Source organism: Staurois parvus, unplaced genomic scaffold (assembly GCF_062004578.1).
Source record: "Staurois parvus isolate SC_StPar_1 unplaced genomic scaffold, SC_StPar_1.0 ptg000159l, whole genome shotgun sequence".
Classification (NCBI taxonomy): Eukaryota; Metazoa; Chordata; class Amphibia; order Anura; family Ranidae; genus Staurois; species Staurois parvus.
Window position 1 is genome coordinate 7228024 of NW_028317955.1, and position 13260 is coordinate 7241283.

A 13260-nucleotide genomic window follows, 5' to 3' on the forward strand; every position below is an offset into this window, starting at 1 on the left:
TAACTTTAGTTTGAAAGTTGTGGTTACCTGGAGGCCAGAATTTTGGTTGAGGGTTTAGCTTAGCTGATAGGGTACATTAGAATTTTTTTTTAATTTAGTATGCCAAACATCTTATACAGTGGAAGCATTGATACTGTGCGTGTATGTTTAGCATAGATTTATTGCAGATGATACGTTTTATGCTAAAAATCCTTTTGCCAGTGTTCTCACCTCATAAATGACCGCAATAACTTTCAAAAGCCAAATTACTGTGTGTGTAGGGGAGAGGAAACTATGGCTGGAACTAAGATAGCCACACTATTGCAACATGCCTTTAATTTTGGAATATTTTATTTATTTATATATTATAGGTACTTGTATAGTGCCATCAAGTTACACAGCGTTTACATTTATTGTACATTCACATCAGTCCCTATTCCTCAAGGAGCTTACAGTCTAAGGTCCCTAACTCACATTCACAAATACACCCATACTAGGACCAATTTCGACAGGAGCCAATTAACCCACCAGCATATCTTTGGAGTGTGGGAGGAAACCGGAGCAACTGGAAGAAACTCACGCAGGCACAAGGAGAGCATGCAAGAGCAGGGCCCTCAAACCCCTTGTATACTGTTTTGTTACTGTATTGTCTCATGTACTGTCCCCCACTACTCTGTACAGCGCTGAGCAAACTTTTTGGCGCTATATAAATACTGTATAATAATAATAATAATAACATGCAAACTGTGCAGATAGGTTTGTGGTTGAGATTCGAACCGACGATCCTAGAATATACTGTATATCATTCTTTTTGCTTCATTAAATCGGATTAGTCTGCTGAACGGTCTCTCAGTATTTAAACACTGTATTCACAATTTATTAGAGCCATATAATTCTTGCCACTAAAATAATTGAATGAAAACAAAGCTCCCTGTGAAAATCCCGCTGCAGGTCCACTCTTTAGTGCTAATGACGGATATGGAAAGCCTTGCTGTGGACACACCGCCAAGCATGATTGAATAAAAGCTGTGAAATTCTTCTGCTCTACTGGGAAGAAAAACGATAATATTATCAGACTATTACAAAAGGGGATTTTAATTAACCGGCTAAAAAATAAATGTCTGATTTAGCTTTAAGTACCCTGACATTTGGGCTGGAAATCATCTTTAACGCAACGCTGATTTCACACAGAATATGGTGAAATTGAATAACGTGTCCTTTGACCTGAATGCAAGTTAAACATCAACACCTGATAGAAGATAAACATATCTTATGTGTTAATAATTTCAGACCAATGTACCCGCCAAATCCTCACATACCGTTTACAGAATGTGAGCATCCAAAGCTTTTTTCACAAATGGCTTATAGAAGCATCTTCTACAGATGCATAGCCTACGTCTCTGACTGGCTGCAACTAGATAATTATTTCTATATGTTCAGCCTGCATTTTTTCAGTTGTGAGCATAGACTGTAATACATTAATAGGCAATGAAGAATCACTTTTACTAGATTCTGCAGACTTATATCATGGTGCCTCAAAGTGAAGTAAATGCCTTGATCTATGCCATTGAGACAGTGGCGTCCCTAGGGTTGGTGTCACCCGGTGCGGGAACACTTGATGACACCACCTCTCTCTCTGCTCTCTTTCTCCTCCCAATCTCTCTCTCCCCCCTACCTACTAAATGAAGCTGCAGTGTTGTCACCAGGGTTCGGGGATTACACACTGACCTGCTGCATACTCTGTGCTCCCCTCCATCTCTCCAACTTCAGCACTCGTGGTAGGGATGTGGACCCGCCCCTCTGCTGAAACTTCGAGGAGGAGAGGTGTCCGAACTGCCTGCCTCACTGTCCGTCCCCTCAATGCTTGCTTATTTCAGCAGCGGCACATACAGGGACAGACTGAGCAGGCCCTGTAGAGACCCCAGGCCCTCGGTCAGTCCGCCCCTGGTGGAGCGGGTACGATGTCACCTCCGTGCAAAAGGTGTCACCCAGTACAGCGCGCAACCGCCTAGGGACGCCCCTGCATTGAGACAAGGTGGCAGGTATGAGGAACAAGTGACAGAGCTTAGTCTAAAACAGGGGTCTACAAACTTTCTACGTAAAGGGCCAGTTTACTGTCCTTCAGGCTGTAGGGGAGCCAGACTGTGGCCAGTTGGAGTAGAAAATGCCCTGGCATCAGTACCCCATCATTGGTTTTAATGGAAGGAATAGTGCCCCATGTCAGTAGCTTTTCATGAAATAAAAGCTTCCATTCCTTGACTTAAGGATTATTATTATTATTATACAGGATTTATATAGCGCCAACAGTTTGCTCAGCGCTTTACAATAGAACGGAAAACAATACAGCAACAATACAGTTCAATACAAGAGGGTTAGGAGGGCCCTGCTCCTTGGAGCTTACAATCTAGGAGGGATGGTATACTAGTTCCAGGGAAGTAGCCTCACTTGAAGTGAACAAAACCAAAAACCTGAAAACTAACAGGTTCCCTCCCTGGAACTAATAGGCAATCTGTGAGTCAAAGGATGACTACAGGTGTTCAATTTTCTGTGAGATTCTTCTTCTATTGACGCTGCTTGTGAATTGTCATGATATTATTTCTTACAGGTGTCATATTGCCTGTCCAAGTCTTTTTAATGTAAAAATTAGTGGAGCAAAAATGTCAGTCGGTCAGCTGAAAAAGATTTTTGTCTTAGATATACTATCAAATAATGGCACTATTGTTTCACTGGCAGCCAAAATATGAACATTTGGTCATGAATCTTAATGCAAACGGGCCAATAAAATGTTAAATGTCTATATAAGCTTTAATCTAAATATGTACATTTGTCTAGGGTTTCTGCTCTTCTCTACTACTGTAAATGTTAATTGGGTCATTCTTGCCTCAGTAAGGCTACGTTCACACTAGCGTTGTGTGCAAGCGGCAGAGAGGCGTTTGGGAAGCGTTTTTACCGCTTCCCAAACGCCTCGGACAATTCTGCACATTGCAGCACATGGTGCTGTTCTAACGGGAGCGTTAGCGTCGCGTTGTGGCAAAACGGACGCCTCTGGTCGAGTCAGGAGGCGTTGAAGCCTCCTATTCTAGTCTATGGTGCCACTCCGCAAACGCCCGGCCGGCGTTTGCGGTGTGGTTGCGACGCAGTTGTGGGGCGTTTGCAAAGCGGCAACACCATTTAAACTTCATTATAGGCGTTTGTGGGGCATTTTTAACGCTCTGATAACGCCTAACAACCGTCGCTAAACCACGCATGCGGCGTTTGTGGAGCGTTTGCCGAGCACTAAAAAACGCTCTGCAAACGCCAGACCAACGCTTGCCAAACGCTATAGGGGCGTTTGGCAAGCGTTGGTAAAACAGTCAAGTGTGAACGAGCCCTAAATAGTAATTACTTACACATAACTGTTATGTTCTCTTAGATGTAATACTAGGCCTCGTCCCAGATAGAAGATTTTAAAGATAAATGCAAAAAATGTAGTGCCTCATGTACAGACCCTTCCCATAATCCTAAAAACAAACCCACTTTGTAGAACTGCTAAGTCTTGGTACTTTAGTCATTTTGTGTGAAAGCAAATTGGCTTAGACAAACAAGAATATTCTATAATACCATAATTCTAGTGTTTGGAATCCTGTGGAAACATGCTGTTCACCTTTTCAAGAGCACCCCTGCTACTGTGCATTGACATCTCTTGCATTTTGCATCTACAAGAACTCTATTGTAAGGGAATTTTCCCTTAGGTCCCTTTCAGTTGGGTACTCTCCAGCCCATTCAGCAGGGGATCAGTGCACAGGTCAGACTACTTATGATCCATCACATTTAGGTGCAGAAAAATGGAAAAAGGTGCAGACATTTTACATATTTCTTTCCAGACTTGGACGGAGGTGGGCCTTATTGGAACCCCATGTGAAAGGGCTATTTAGGTCAGGGGTAGGCAACCTTAAAGAGGTACGATGGAGGAATTCAAAGATCACAGGGCACAGTGTCGGCCAGTGACACCTCCTCACACCTGATTTAAACTTCTAATTGCCTTACTACTGTGTCACAATCACGTGCATTTGCAGGGCAATTATGCGTTTAAATCAGGTGGTGAGGAGGCAACACATTGCCTCCTCACCACCTGTCAAACTCACTCGGATCGCTTTGCAGAGGAGCAGTAGCGTGTGCTGCACTTGTGAATGAGCCCTTAGTTGCATCCGGCAGCAGCACACTCATTCATATGTAAAGTTGACGGGTGGTAAAACCCTGCGGTGGAGTTATGGTTTTACTGCCCCCAAATCCTGCCCCGTTTAGCTGCTGAGTCAGAATCCAAAGGTATACACATACCGCAGGAGGGATTTCACTCCATATTGCTTTTTGGTAGGTGCTAACGCCTGTCAATCAAGACATAAGTAAATGTGGCCACTCTGCAAGTGCCCCATAACTGCATGATTCTGCGGGGTCCAAGGGGTTAAAGCAGGTGGAGAGAAAGCAATACACCGCTGCCTGTTTAACCCCTTATTTGTACTGCACAAGGTTGCAGGGCACTTGCAGAGCAGCCTCATTCACTTAAATGGGTCGTGTTTGGCAGGTGCTACACCCACCAACCATGACAGGGAGTAGGAGCGCCAGGCACTACAGAGATGACATCAGCTTATGCAGCTCTTGCTCCCTACTACAGTTCCAACTTTAAACTAGTCCCTCTGCATTGCACTCAGCTTGATGCTCTGGGATAGCAAGCCCAGACCGTGATCTACCAGTCACCTGGCCAAGATCTACTGCTACATCATAATCTACTGGTCGCTGACCCCTGATTTAGGTGTTAGTCCAGCCAAAGCTTTTTGTTTTGTTTTTTTTGGATATAGTGGAGAAACATTAGACCCCTGTCTGTTTATTACTGTTATCTGAAAGGGGTGGGAATTAGAGAGATTTTCTCTCACTTGCAATGACTTCACCATACAGAAAGAACAGCCTGTATGTACTGCGCAAACATGGTTGCCCATACATTCATAGAAAAAATATTTTAAAAAATTGTATATTATACTGATTTGATACTTATTATGAGCTGGTCACATACATATAAATATCTTAAAAGCAAACTAAGACAATACTGTATATCTTTTTTTAAGCTGGTGATAGGTAGTTCAAAGAATTAGAATTTTGTCATAATACTGCAGCATTTACTTTCAGAAATAGCTATATGTGCTATTATTTACTCGTGGTGTCTTCCTGTCAGAACTGAAATGTCAGACTATAAAGCAGGGGTAGGCAAGTTTAAAGAGGTGGAGATCTACCTGAGCATCATGGGAGAGGTCAAAGATCACCAGGCACAGTATTGCCTCCCCACACCTGATTTAAACCTCTAATTGCCGTACTACCAAGTCACAATTGCATGCATTGTACGGCAATCATGGGTTTAAATCAGGTGTTGAGGAGGCAACATCTCGCCTCCTCATCACCTGTCAAACACACTTGGATCGCTTTTCAGAGGAGCAGCAGTGCCTGCTGCACTTGTGAATGAGCCGTTAGTTGCATTTGGCAGCAGCACCCTTAGGGTTTATTCATATGTAAAGTGTGGGGGGGTGGTTGAGTCAAGGATTTACCACTTCCAATCCCTACTCCCTTTTAGCTCCAGAGGCAGCAGCCAGCAAAAATTAAACACCCTGTTGCTTTTAGTGGGTGCTTCTGCATGCCAGTCGCGACCCATTTAAGTAAATTTGGCTACAAGTGCCCCACTGCAGGTCTCTGCGGGATCCAAGGGGTTATGGCAGGTGGTGAGAAAGCAACACAATGCTGCCTGCTTTAACCTCTTATTTGCTGTACTGCACAAGGCTGCAGGGCACTTGCAGAGCGACCTTATTCACTTAAATGGGTTATGCTTGGCAGGTGCTACACCCACCAATCATGACATGGCATATAACTCCTGCTGCAGCTGCGATATGTGTACACCCCTGGCCGCTGCAGCTAAAGGGAGTGTGGTTGGGGTGTGGGTGGTAAAACCATGTCTTAACTATAGGGCTTTACCACCACCCCCCAAGCTGGAAATGTAAATTATCTCTTACTGTTCTGAGCAATCCTATAAGGCTGCTTTCATATGGGTGCATCCACCACTTTCCTGGGTTTGCTGCGCTTTGCCAGAAGGTATGGTGTACTGACCTAAAGACCTGACCTGCATTAGGGAGTTTTGTTGTGCTTTCAGAAAGTGCACTAAACCTGCACAGGCGCGGACTGACACCTCATGGGGCCCCCGGGCAATAGGGGATCATGGGGCCCCTGTGTCCTTGCCCAAACTCAAAAAAGCCTATGAAAAGGGTACCAGGGGCATCTCATGGGGCCCCTTACTGACCCAGGGCCCTCGGGCAGTGCCCAAATTTCCAAATGGTCAGTCCGCCCCTGCCTGCAGGATAATAGAAGTCCAAGGCTAAGCGCAGCAAACCCACAGCAAAGCTGCAGGTACATTGCACTGAACCCACTGTGTGGGTAAACTGCAGCACATCAGTGTGAAAGCAGCCTTATACTATTATGCCCAGTATATTGCTTCACACTGAAGATCTCTTCTTTCCTGCTGCTGGCACCACTCTGGAGACTGCTAGCCGGGATAAGAGGTGGAGTGCAGTTGGTATCACTCCACATGGGACAGGAACCGGCACTACAGAGGAGGCATTGGCTTATGTGGCTCTTGCTCCCTACTACAGCTCTAACTTTCCAAGTTGTCCTTCTGCATTGCACTCTGTTTGATGCTGTGAGATAGTGGGTCAGCAAGCCCAGGCCGTAATCTACCAGTCACCTGGCCATGATCTACTGATAGATCGCGATCTATGGGTTCCTGCCTGAGCTTGTGGCTTATAAATCACTCTCTGTCTGGACTGCTGGAGAAGGGTGAAACTGTTTTCTTTTACAGTAAATATATCTAAAATCAAACCCATTTTTTAGTACTAGATCGAGTGTGGAAGGATTAGGACCACTTTCAGGTTTTCATTGTTTCTGTGTACATGTGATGAAAGATCATCTCAAATGATTAGCTGTAAAAAGAACGATTACAAACTTCATTAGTCTTTAACTTTATTTAGCTGGTATTAGGTACCAGCACCTTGCCCAGTACCTCTAGAGGTTGAGCAGCCCAGGACTCTAGTAAAAAAAAAAGAATTTCCAATAGATTTTTAATTCTGACAGTGTTCCCGCTGGGGAAACTCACTCTGCTTGCCTTAGTGACTATTGTCATGAGGGTCAGAAATATCCAGGGAGTAATAGAAGCCTTTGAGCCATACATCATTCTGAAAGGGAGTGACCTACTGTAGTGTGCTAAATAAAGGGTATGGTCCCCAAAACAAACAGCACAGACTTGGTCACACACTCAACCAGAAGGCAAGGTTTGTGAAAATTTTTGAGAAACATACTGGAAATTACATGTGCGCATGCACAAGATATCAATCCAAGATGGCACCACTGTAGCAGATCACCGGGAAAGAACTTTGGACTACAAAAGGACAATGCTGAATTCCATTGGCATACAGGAACAGTTACCAAGGAATAAAATCAAATTTTTAGATAGGTAGGGTGAAGTTCCTCTTTAGGAATTAGCACTTAGACTCCAGGACTTTTTGGTGAAAAATGGGGATTGTTACAAACAAGATTCATGTTTTTCATTGGAGTAGGAATGCACGATACTAAAATTATGCATAAAAACTGAGGTGGACCCTGGGTACAGTCAATGCATTTCCATGAATTCACTTACACAGATTGTGTTTTAAATTTGTTTGGGTTGTAGATGCATGAAACACAAGGGTAAGGCCTAGTCCCCCTTGTGGCTGGGATACACGCCGATGCCTTGTGGCCTTCAAGGTCTGCCTGGTTGTGAGTGGCCCAAGGCCTGATAGCACAGCTGCTCACTTTCTCACTTAACTCACTACTTCACTTGTAGTATTCATGTATTTTAGCCATATATTCAGGTACCAGTTTTGGGGAATAGTGCTACCTCCCCTCAATACAGCTTGCACAGTCCATAGGATGTTTCATGCTTTCCCCCTGTACAATTACACAGACTTAATGGTGTCCAAAGTACGGTTCCTCATTCTTCCTATAGACCAGGCCAGGAGTGGAATCCTCAACACTCTAAGTTTCCAGTGGAGAATAGGGCATTGGCTACTCCAGCCCTCAGTAGTAGCAGACTCTGCAAGGGTGCACACAGATTCAATACTGAATAGTTGACTCTACATCCCAGCTCCACAGCCAGGTATGGAATATCTAGCCAGATATTGCTTTTAGTTTATAAAAAAAAAAATCATTTATAACCAGAATTTACCGTTAGTCAGATTGTTGTAAGTATGTTTTTTCAGAAGGATCGCTTTTCAAAAGGCTATCTCTTTTCTGCTGTCTGAATGAGGATGAATCCGCCCCTAATAAAGGGTTGCACACTAGGGGGATAGAAGTCCAGACTGGCTGTAAAAGGGCAGGGAAACCTAAGATCCCTTTCACACAGGGAGGACCCTGTTCGTTTAGCTTGGGATCCACTCACAGGCCCCTTGCTGATCAGAGCAGAGCGGGCAGATGACAGGTCCATTGCCCACTCAGTTTATGCAGATATCGGACACAGACAGAGCCCGCTTTGCTCTATAGGTGGTCTTGTGTAAATGGAGTCCACCCTCCCATCCTATCTGCCTAGACTAAGGGGGACAGATCCCCTTCCATTTCTTTTTAGCAGACCGGATTGGACTTGAGGTAGGCAAATGTAAGCAGACACAAGTCTGGGTACACCCATTGTCCATGGGGCTGAATAGAGGGTCTGATCAGATTCGAATGGAAAATGGACAGATGGACCGTTCATGTGAAAAGGGCCTAAATGGGACTAATACCCTGGTATATTTATCTCTATATTTTGAAATCTTTGGCTATGCAGTTTTCTCTCCTGTGAATACCGTGGGTCTCGGTACACCCATTGTCCATGGGGCTGAATAGAGGGTCTGATCAGATTCGACTGGAAAACGGACAGATGGACCGTTCATGTGAAAAGGGCCTAAATGGGACTAATACCCTGTTATATTTATCTCTATATCTTGAAATCTTTGGCTATGCAGTTTTCCCTCCTGTGAATACCGTGTATCATGAAATAAAACTTTCTGAGCACAGACATCTTGGGAAAGTACAGTGAGAGCCATATTACTACCAGGACAACTCATTTTCTTGATGTTGTAATTGCTGTAAGTATTCTATTGCCAATTTTATTATGTAATTAAAACATGTCATTGAGAAGTGGCTTGGGGCAGACTCAGCCTTAGAGGAAAGTGATTTTAAAATAGTTGTTGTTTCTTTGCTTATTATGATATTCCGTTTATTGTGCTGTGTTTAATTTCATACCTTATAAAACATGAAAAATGAGCACTGTATATTCAACTCTGCTCATGTTATGTTACCCATTTCTTTTGATTATAGTCCCCTTTTATTACTGATCTTTATGCACATATAATACTTTTAAACCCAAAAAAAGCCTGCTCATGAGAAAAATAAAGTATATTTTATTTAATAGACTTTTAATAGAAATTTGTGAATGGCATTTAATAAGCCTTCAGTAGCTGGTAATTACATCCAGTCCCAGTGTTATTTTTTAATCTAGGGACATCACATTAAACAAAGTTGTGCTATGAGAGGTTATGCTTCAGTGAAAGAGAGCTTGTAGTTTAAACAGTTGAGTTTTACATTCAATCAATGTTTAAAAAAAAGAAAAAGTGTTCATGTGGGGTTTTTTTGTATGTTATATATACAGTATGTGTTTAAAAACCTATGTGTGATATTTGGTACAGTATTTTTTTTTTTGTTTATTTGGGCAAATGTACGGTATATATACCATTATGTTTTGTTTTGGGCCAATGAAAAAGAATACATTTTCTGTTGTTGGGTTTTCGTTTTTACTATTTTAAGGGTTCATTTACACCGGAATTGCTCTTTTAAGAGCAATCCACGATGGATTGTTTTTCCTCCTTGAATGCCTTTTGTGTTTTTGTTTTTGTTTTAATTTTCTTTTGACAGCCGTTTATGCTGTATGAATGGCAATACAGCACTGCAACCACAAGCTTGGCATTTGGCTCGTAGTTGTGACACAGCCCTACTCACTTGAATGGTTTGCAATCAGCAGCAGTATTGCCCGATGAAAACAACAGGGAGGATAATGTGTATGACCCTGTCAGGCTGCTTTTGGGGGGGGGGGGCAGTAAAAACTAGACTCAACTGTCTTTTTTTCTACCTTACCAATGGCAAGTGTAAACTAACTTGATTAGTTTATATCTTAATTCATATCATATTGATATATTCTATCATATTCTATCTTGAATGCAGTAATACTGCAAATCGAGTAGAAGGCTGAGCAGAGGGTGCAGGGAGAATCAAAATTCTAACAAGCTAAAACAAATTGGGAGCAGGCATCCCCAGTGAGGGATAAGGATTCCCAATACTGAATTCCACTAGATAGAGTAATGCAGGCCATAGATGGGGAGAAAAACGGCCGATTTTTCGTCCGAAAATAAAACCGGCCGATTATCTTATCGTTAGTGGACGATTTTGTCGGCCGTTTTTCGTGTATTTTGGACTTTCAGATTATCGGTGATGTTGGAAAATTTTCGAAAAACGCCCGACTTTATCCTCATTGATGGTCAAAAACGAACGATCGTTTTCCGAAAAAGGATCACAAAGGCCACAAAATGACATCATTTCCCGTTATAGGTTACTCATTAATCGGCCGATTTTCGTAATAATTGGTGGTCAGGTAAGTTTTTTAGACCGACCGATAGTTCGTTAATCGGCCGAAAATCTGCCGTTTTTCTCCCCATCTATGGCCTGCATTAGTCTCTTGTAAACACACTGAAGTTGACTACACACTCCTAGGCGACCAGATCTTGTTAAATCAATCCAAATTTGATTTAGGTGTTACATGGTTAGTCTGGTAGTAAAAAGACACAAGTCCACCCAGTTCAACCAATAGAAAGGAAAATGTTTATGTACAATCCTATATACACAATCCTATACCTACAGTTGATCCAGAGGAAGGCAAAACCCCCCCAATAAAGCATGAAGCAATTTGCTCCAGCATGGGTAACATTCCTTCCTGATCCCCCAAGAGGTAATCGGATATGACAAGTGTGTAGGACAAGTATTGATTACGTGATCAACAATACAGAATGGATCAGGAGAGCATTCAAAAACTTTTACAATTTTGAAAAACCATCAACAGTGAAATCAGCAGAATGGGCACAAGCAGTCTACATCCAAGGCCGATCACTCGCATGTAATGCATGAGAGATTACATGCGAGTGGGAATGAGTAGCTGCGGGAGCCTGAAGTCTCCCATTGCTTTCAATGGGTCTGCCTCTTGCATCTAATCGCCCAGTGGGTGCATTCGCAAGTGTGAATGCACCTGTAGGCAAATAAGGATTTCTGACTTCCCTTTGACATCACTGGCTTTTTCCAAGTTATTATAACTAGAAGCAGCAAAAAAGTTAGCATTTGCAAGAGGGAACTACAGTGGCAGCCTCTATATTTCATTGAAGATTCTTTCATCTGTAAGTGCTCTTCTGAAGCTGCAGTAACAATGATAAGTATAGCTGACCAAATCCTGTTGGTTTTAAACAGTATATCTTCCAGCTTGAGTTGTGCTGGTAGCGGAAGAAAAATCTTGAAGTTGTTTTTGACACTGATTTTGTAATAGAAAATACAGTGGGCATTATTTCATTATAATATAATGTATAATTTTTCACAAACAGGAGCAAAAGCTGCAAGTTCACATATTAGCAAAAGAAGACCACATGAAACAGTTCAGTGAACTTGAAAAATGTTTTGAAAATTTGACACAGCAAATACTTTCAGTAAATGAGGTGCATGAAGAGCTTGAGCAAAAAGGTAGGTACATTTAAAGTGGAACTTTAGTCAGAAAGTTAACTCCTGCTCAGGGGCGGACTGACAACTCATGGGGCCCCCGGGCAATAGGGAATCATGGGGCCCCTGTGTCCTTGCCCAAATTCAAAAAAGCCTATGAAAAAGGTACCAGGGGCATCTCATGGGGCCCCCTACTGACCCCGGGCCCTCGGGCAGTGCCCGAGTTTCCAAATGGTCAGTCCGCCCCTGCGAGTCCTGCTAGATCCCTTTAGGCTGGCTTCTTTTCAGGTATAGCTATGTAAAACATTTAAAAATAAGTGCCTATACTGTTTAACTGTCTCACCCTGCTCTACACATGCTCAGTTGCTCTGTACCAAAAATGTAGAGGTCGATCTGCTGACAACTTAAAGATTTACTGCTGCTCAGGGGCTCAAGGCTTCAGCAAAATAGCAGCCTCCAACAAGAAGAAACAGGAACAATGCTGGAGGCAATTTATAGCACACACTCATTTTGGTAGCACAATTATTTGTGGAATGTATGTTCCATGCTAAAGAACATTGAACTCCATTCACAAAGCAGTATCTACCGCTTTAAGAAATGCGGTAAAATACCATTTAGCATTTTTCAAAAATTTTTTGGGCATTCACTAAAAAAAGGCTCCTAAAGTACTGCATGCAGTATTTTTCTGAAATATGCGGTATTTCTCTCATTAAACCATGCAGTATTTTATCCCATGCGATATCCAGTGGCATGGATTCAGTGTAGAAGAATCAGAACACCTGTCAGTTTTTATTGCTATTAAAGAGATAAAATGGTTTAAACTGTAGAAATATGCCGGCTCACTAGGTCAGTACAGTCCCTGCAGCATATGTATTAATATAAAAGAAAAAAGGTGACTAGAATACCAATCAAAGTGAAGCTGCTTTCATAGGAGACACATGGTGTATCAAAAACAACTAAGCCCTGGTTCACACCGAATGCAGTTGTGAAATCGTGCTACTTCAGTTGAAGTAGTGCGATTTCAAAGCCACCAATCAGTGCGATTTCATGTGCGGCTTGTCAACATCTATGCAACTTCATGCACAGATGCCAATGCTAATCGCACATTAAATTGCCAAAAATAATGCAGGAACATTTTTCAAAATCTGAGTCACACTGATTTTAAAGGTGCCATAGGCACAAATAGGGTGTGACTGGTTGTGCGATTTTCAAATGACAAGTCGTATTGGTGTGAACGTGGGGGCTTAGCTAAATTAAGTAAATACAAAATATCTTTATAAATGTCAAATATTGAATGAAAATAGTATAAAAAATCACACACATATATAAATACCCCTTTCACCAATAAAAAGACAACGTTGTATTTATATGTGTGTGATTTTTTTCATACTATTTTCATTCAATATTTGACATTTAAAAGATAGTTTGTATTTACCTAAATTATAACTA

At 42.2% G+C, this 13260-nt stretch overlaps 1 protein-coding gene across 1 annotated transcript in view; it reads left to right on the plus strand.

The window, feature by feature from the left end:
• LOC149463169 (coiled-coil domain-containing protein 73-like) overlaps nucleotides 1-13260 on the plus strand; it is a gene marked incomplete at its 3' end in the record, with an annotated part of 56038 nt that overhangs the window by 24666 nt on the left and 18112 nt on the right. The window contains exon 5 of the mRNA XM_089675921.1: nucleotides 11700-11835. Coding sequence (XP_089532047.1) covers nucleotides 11700-11835 — 136 coding nt within the window. The remainder of the gene's footprint in view (nucleotides 1-11699; nucleotides 11836-13260) is intronic.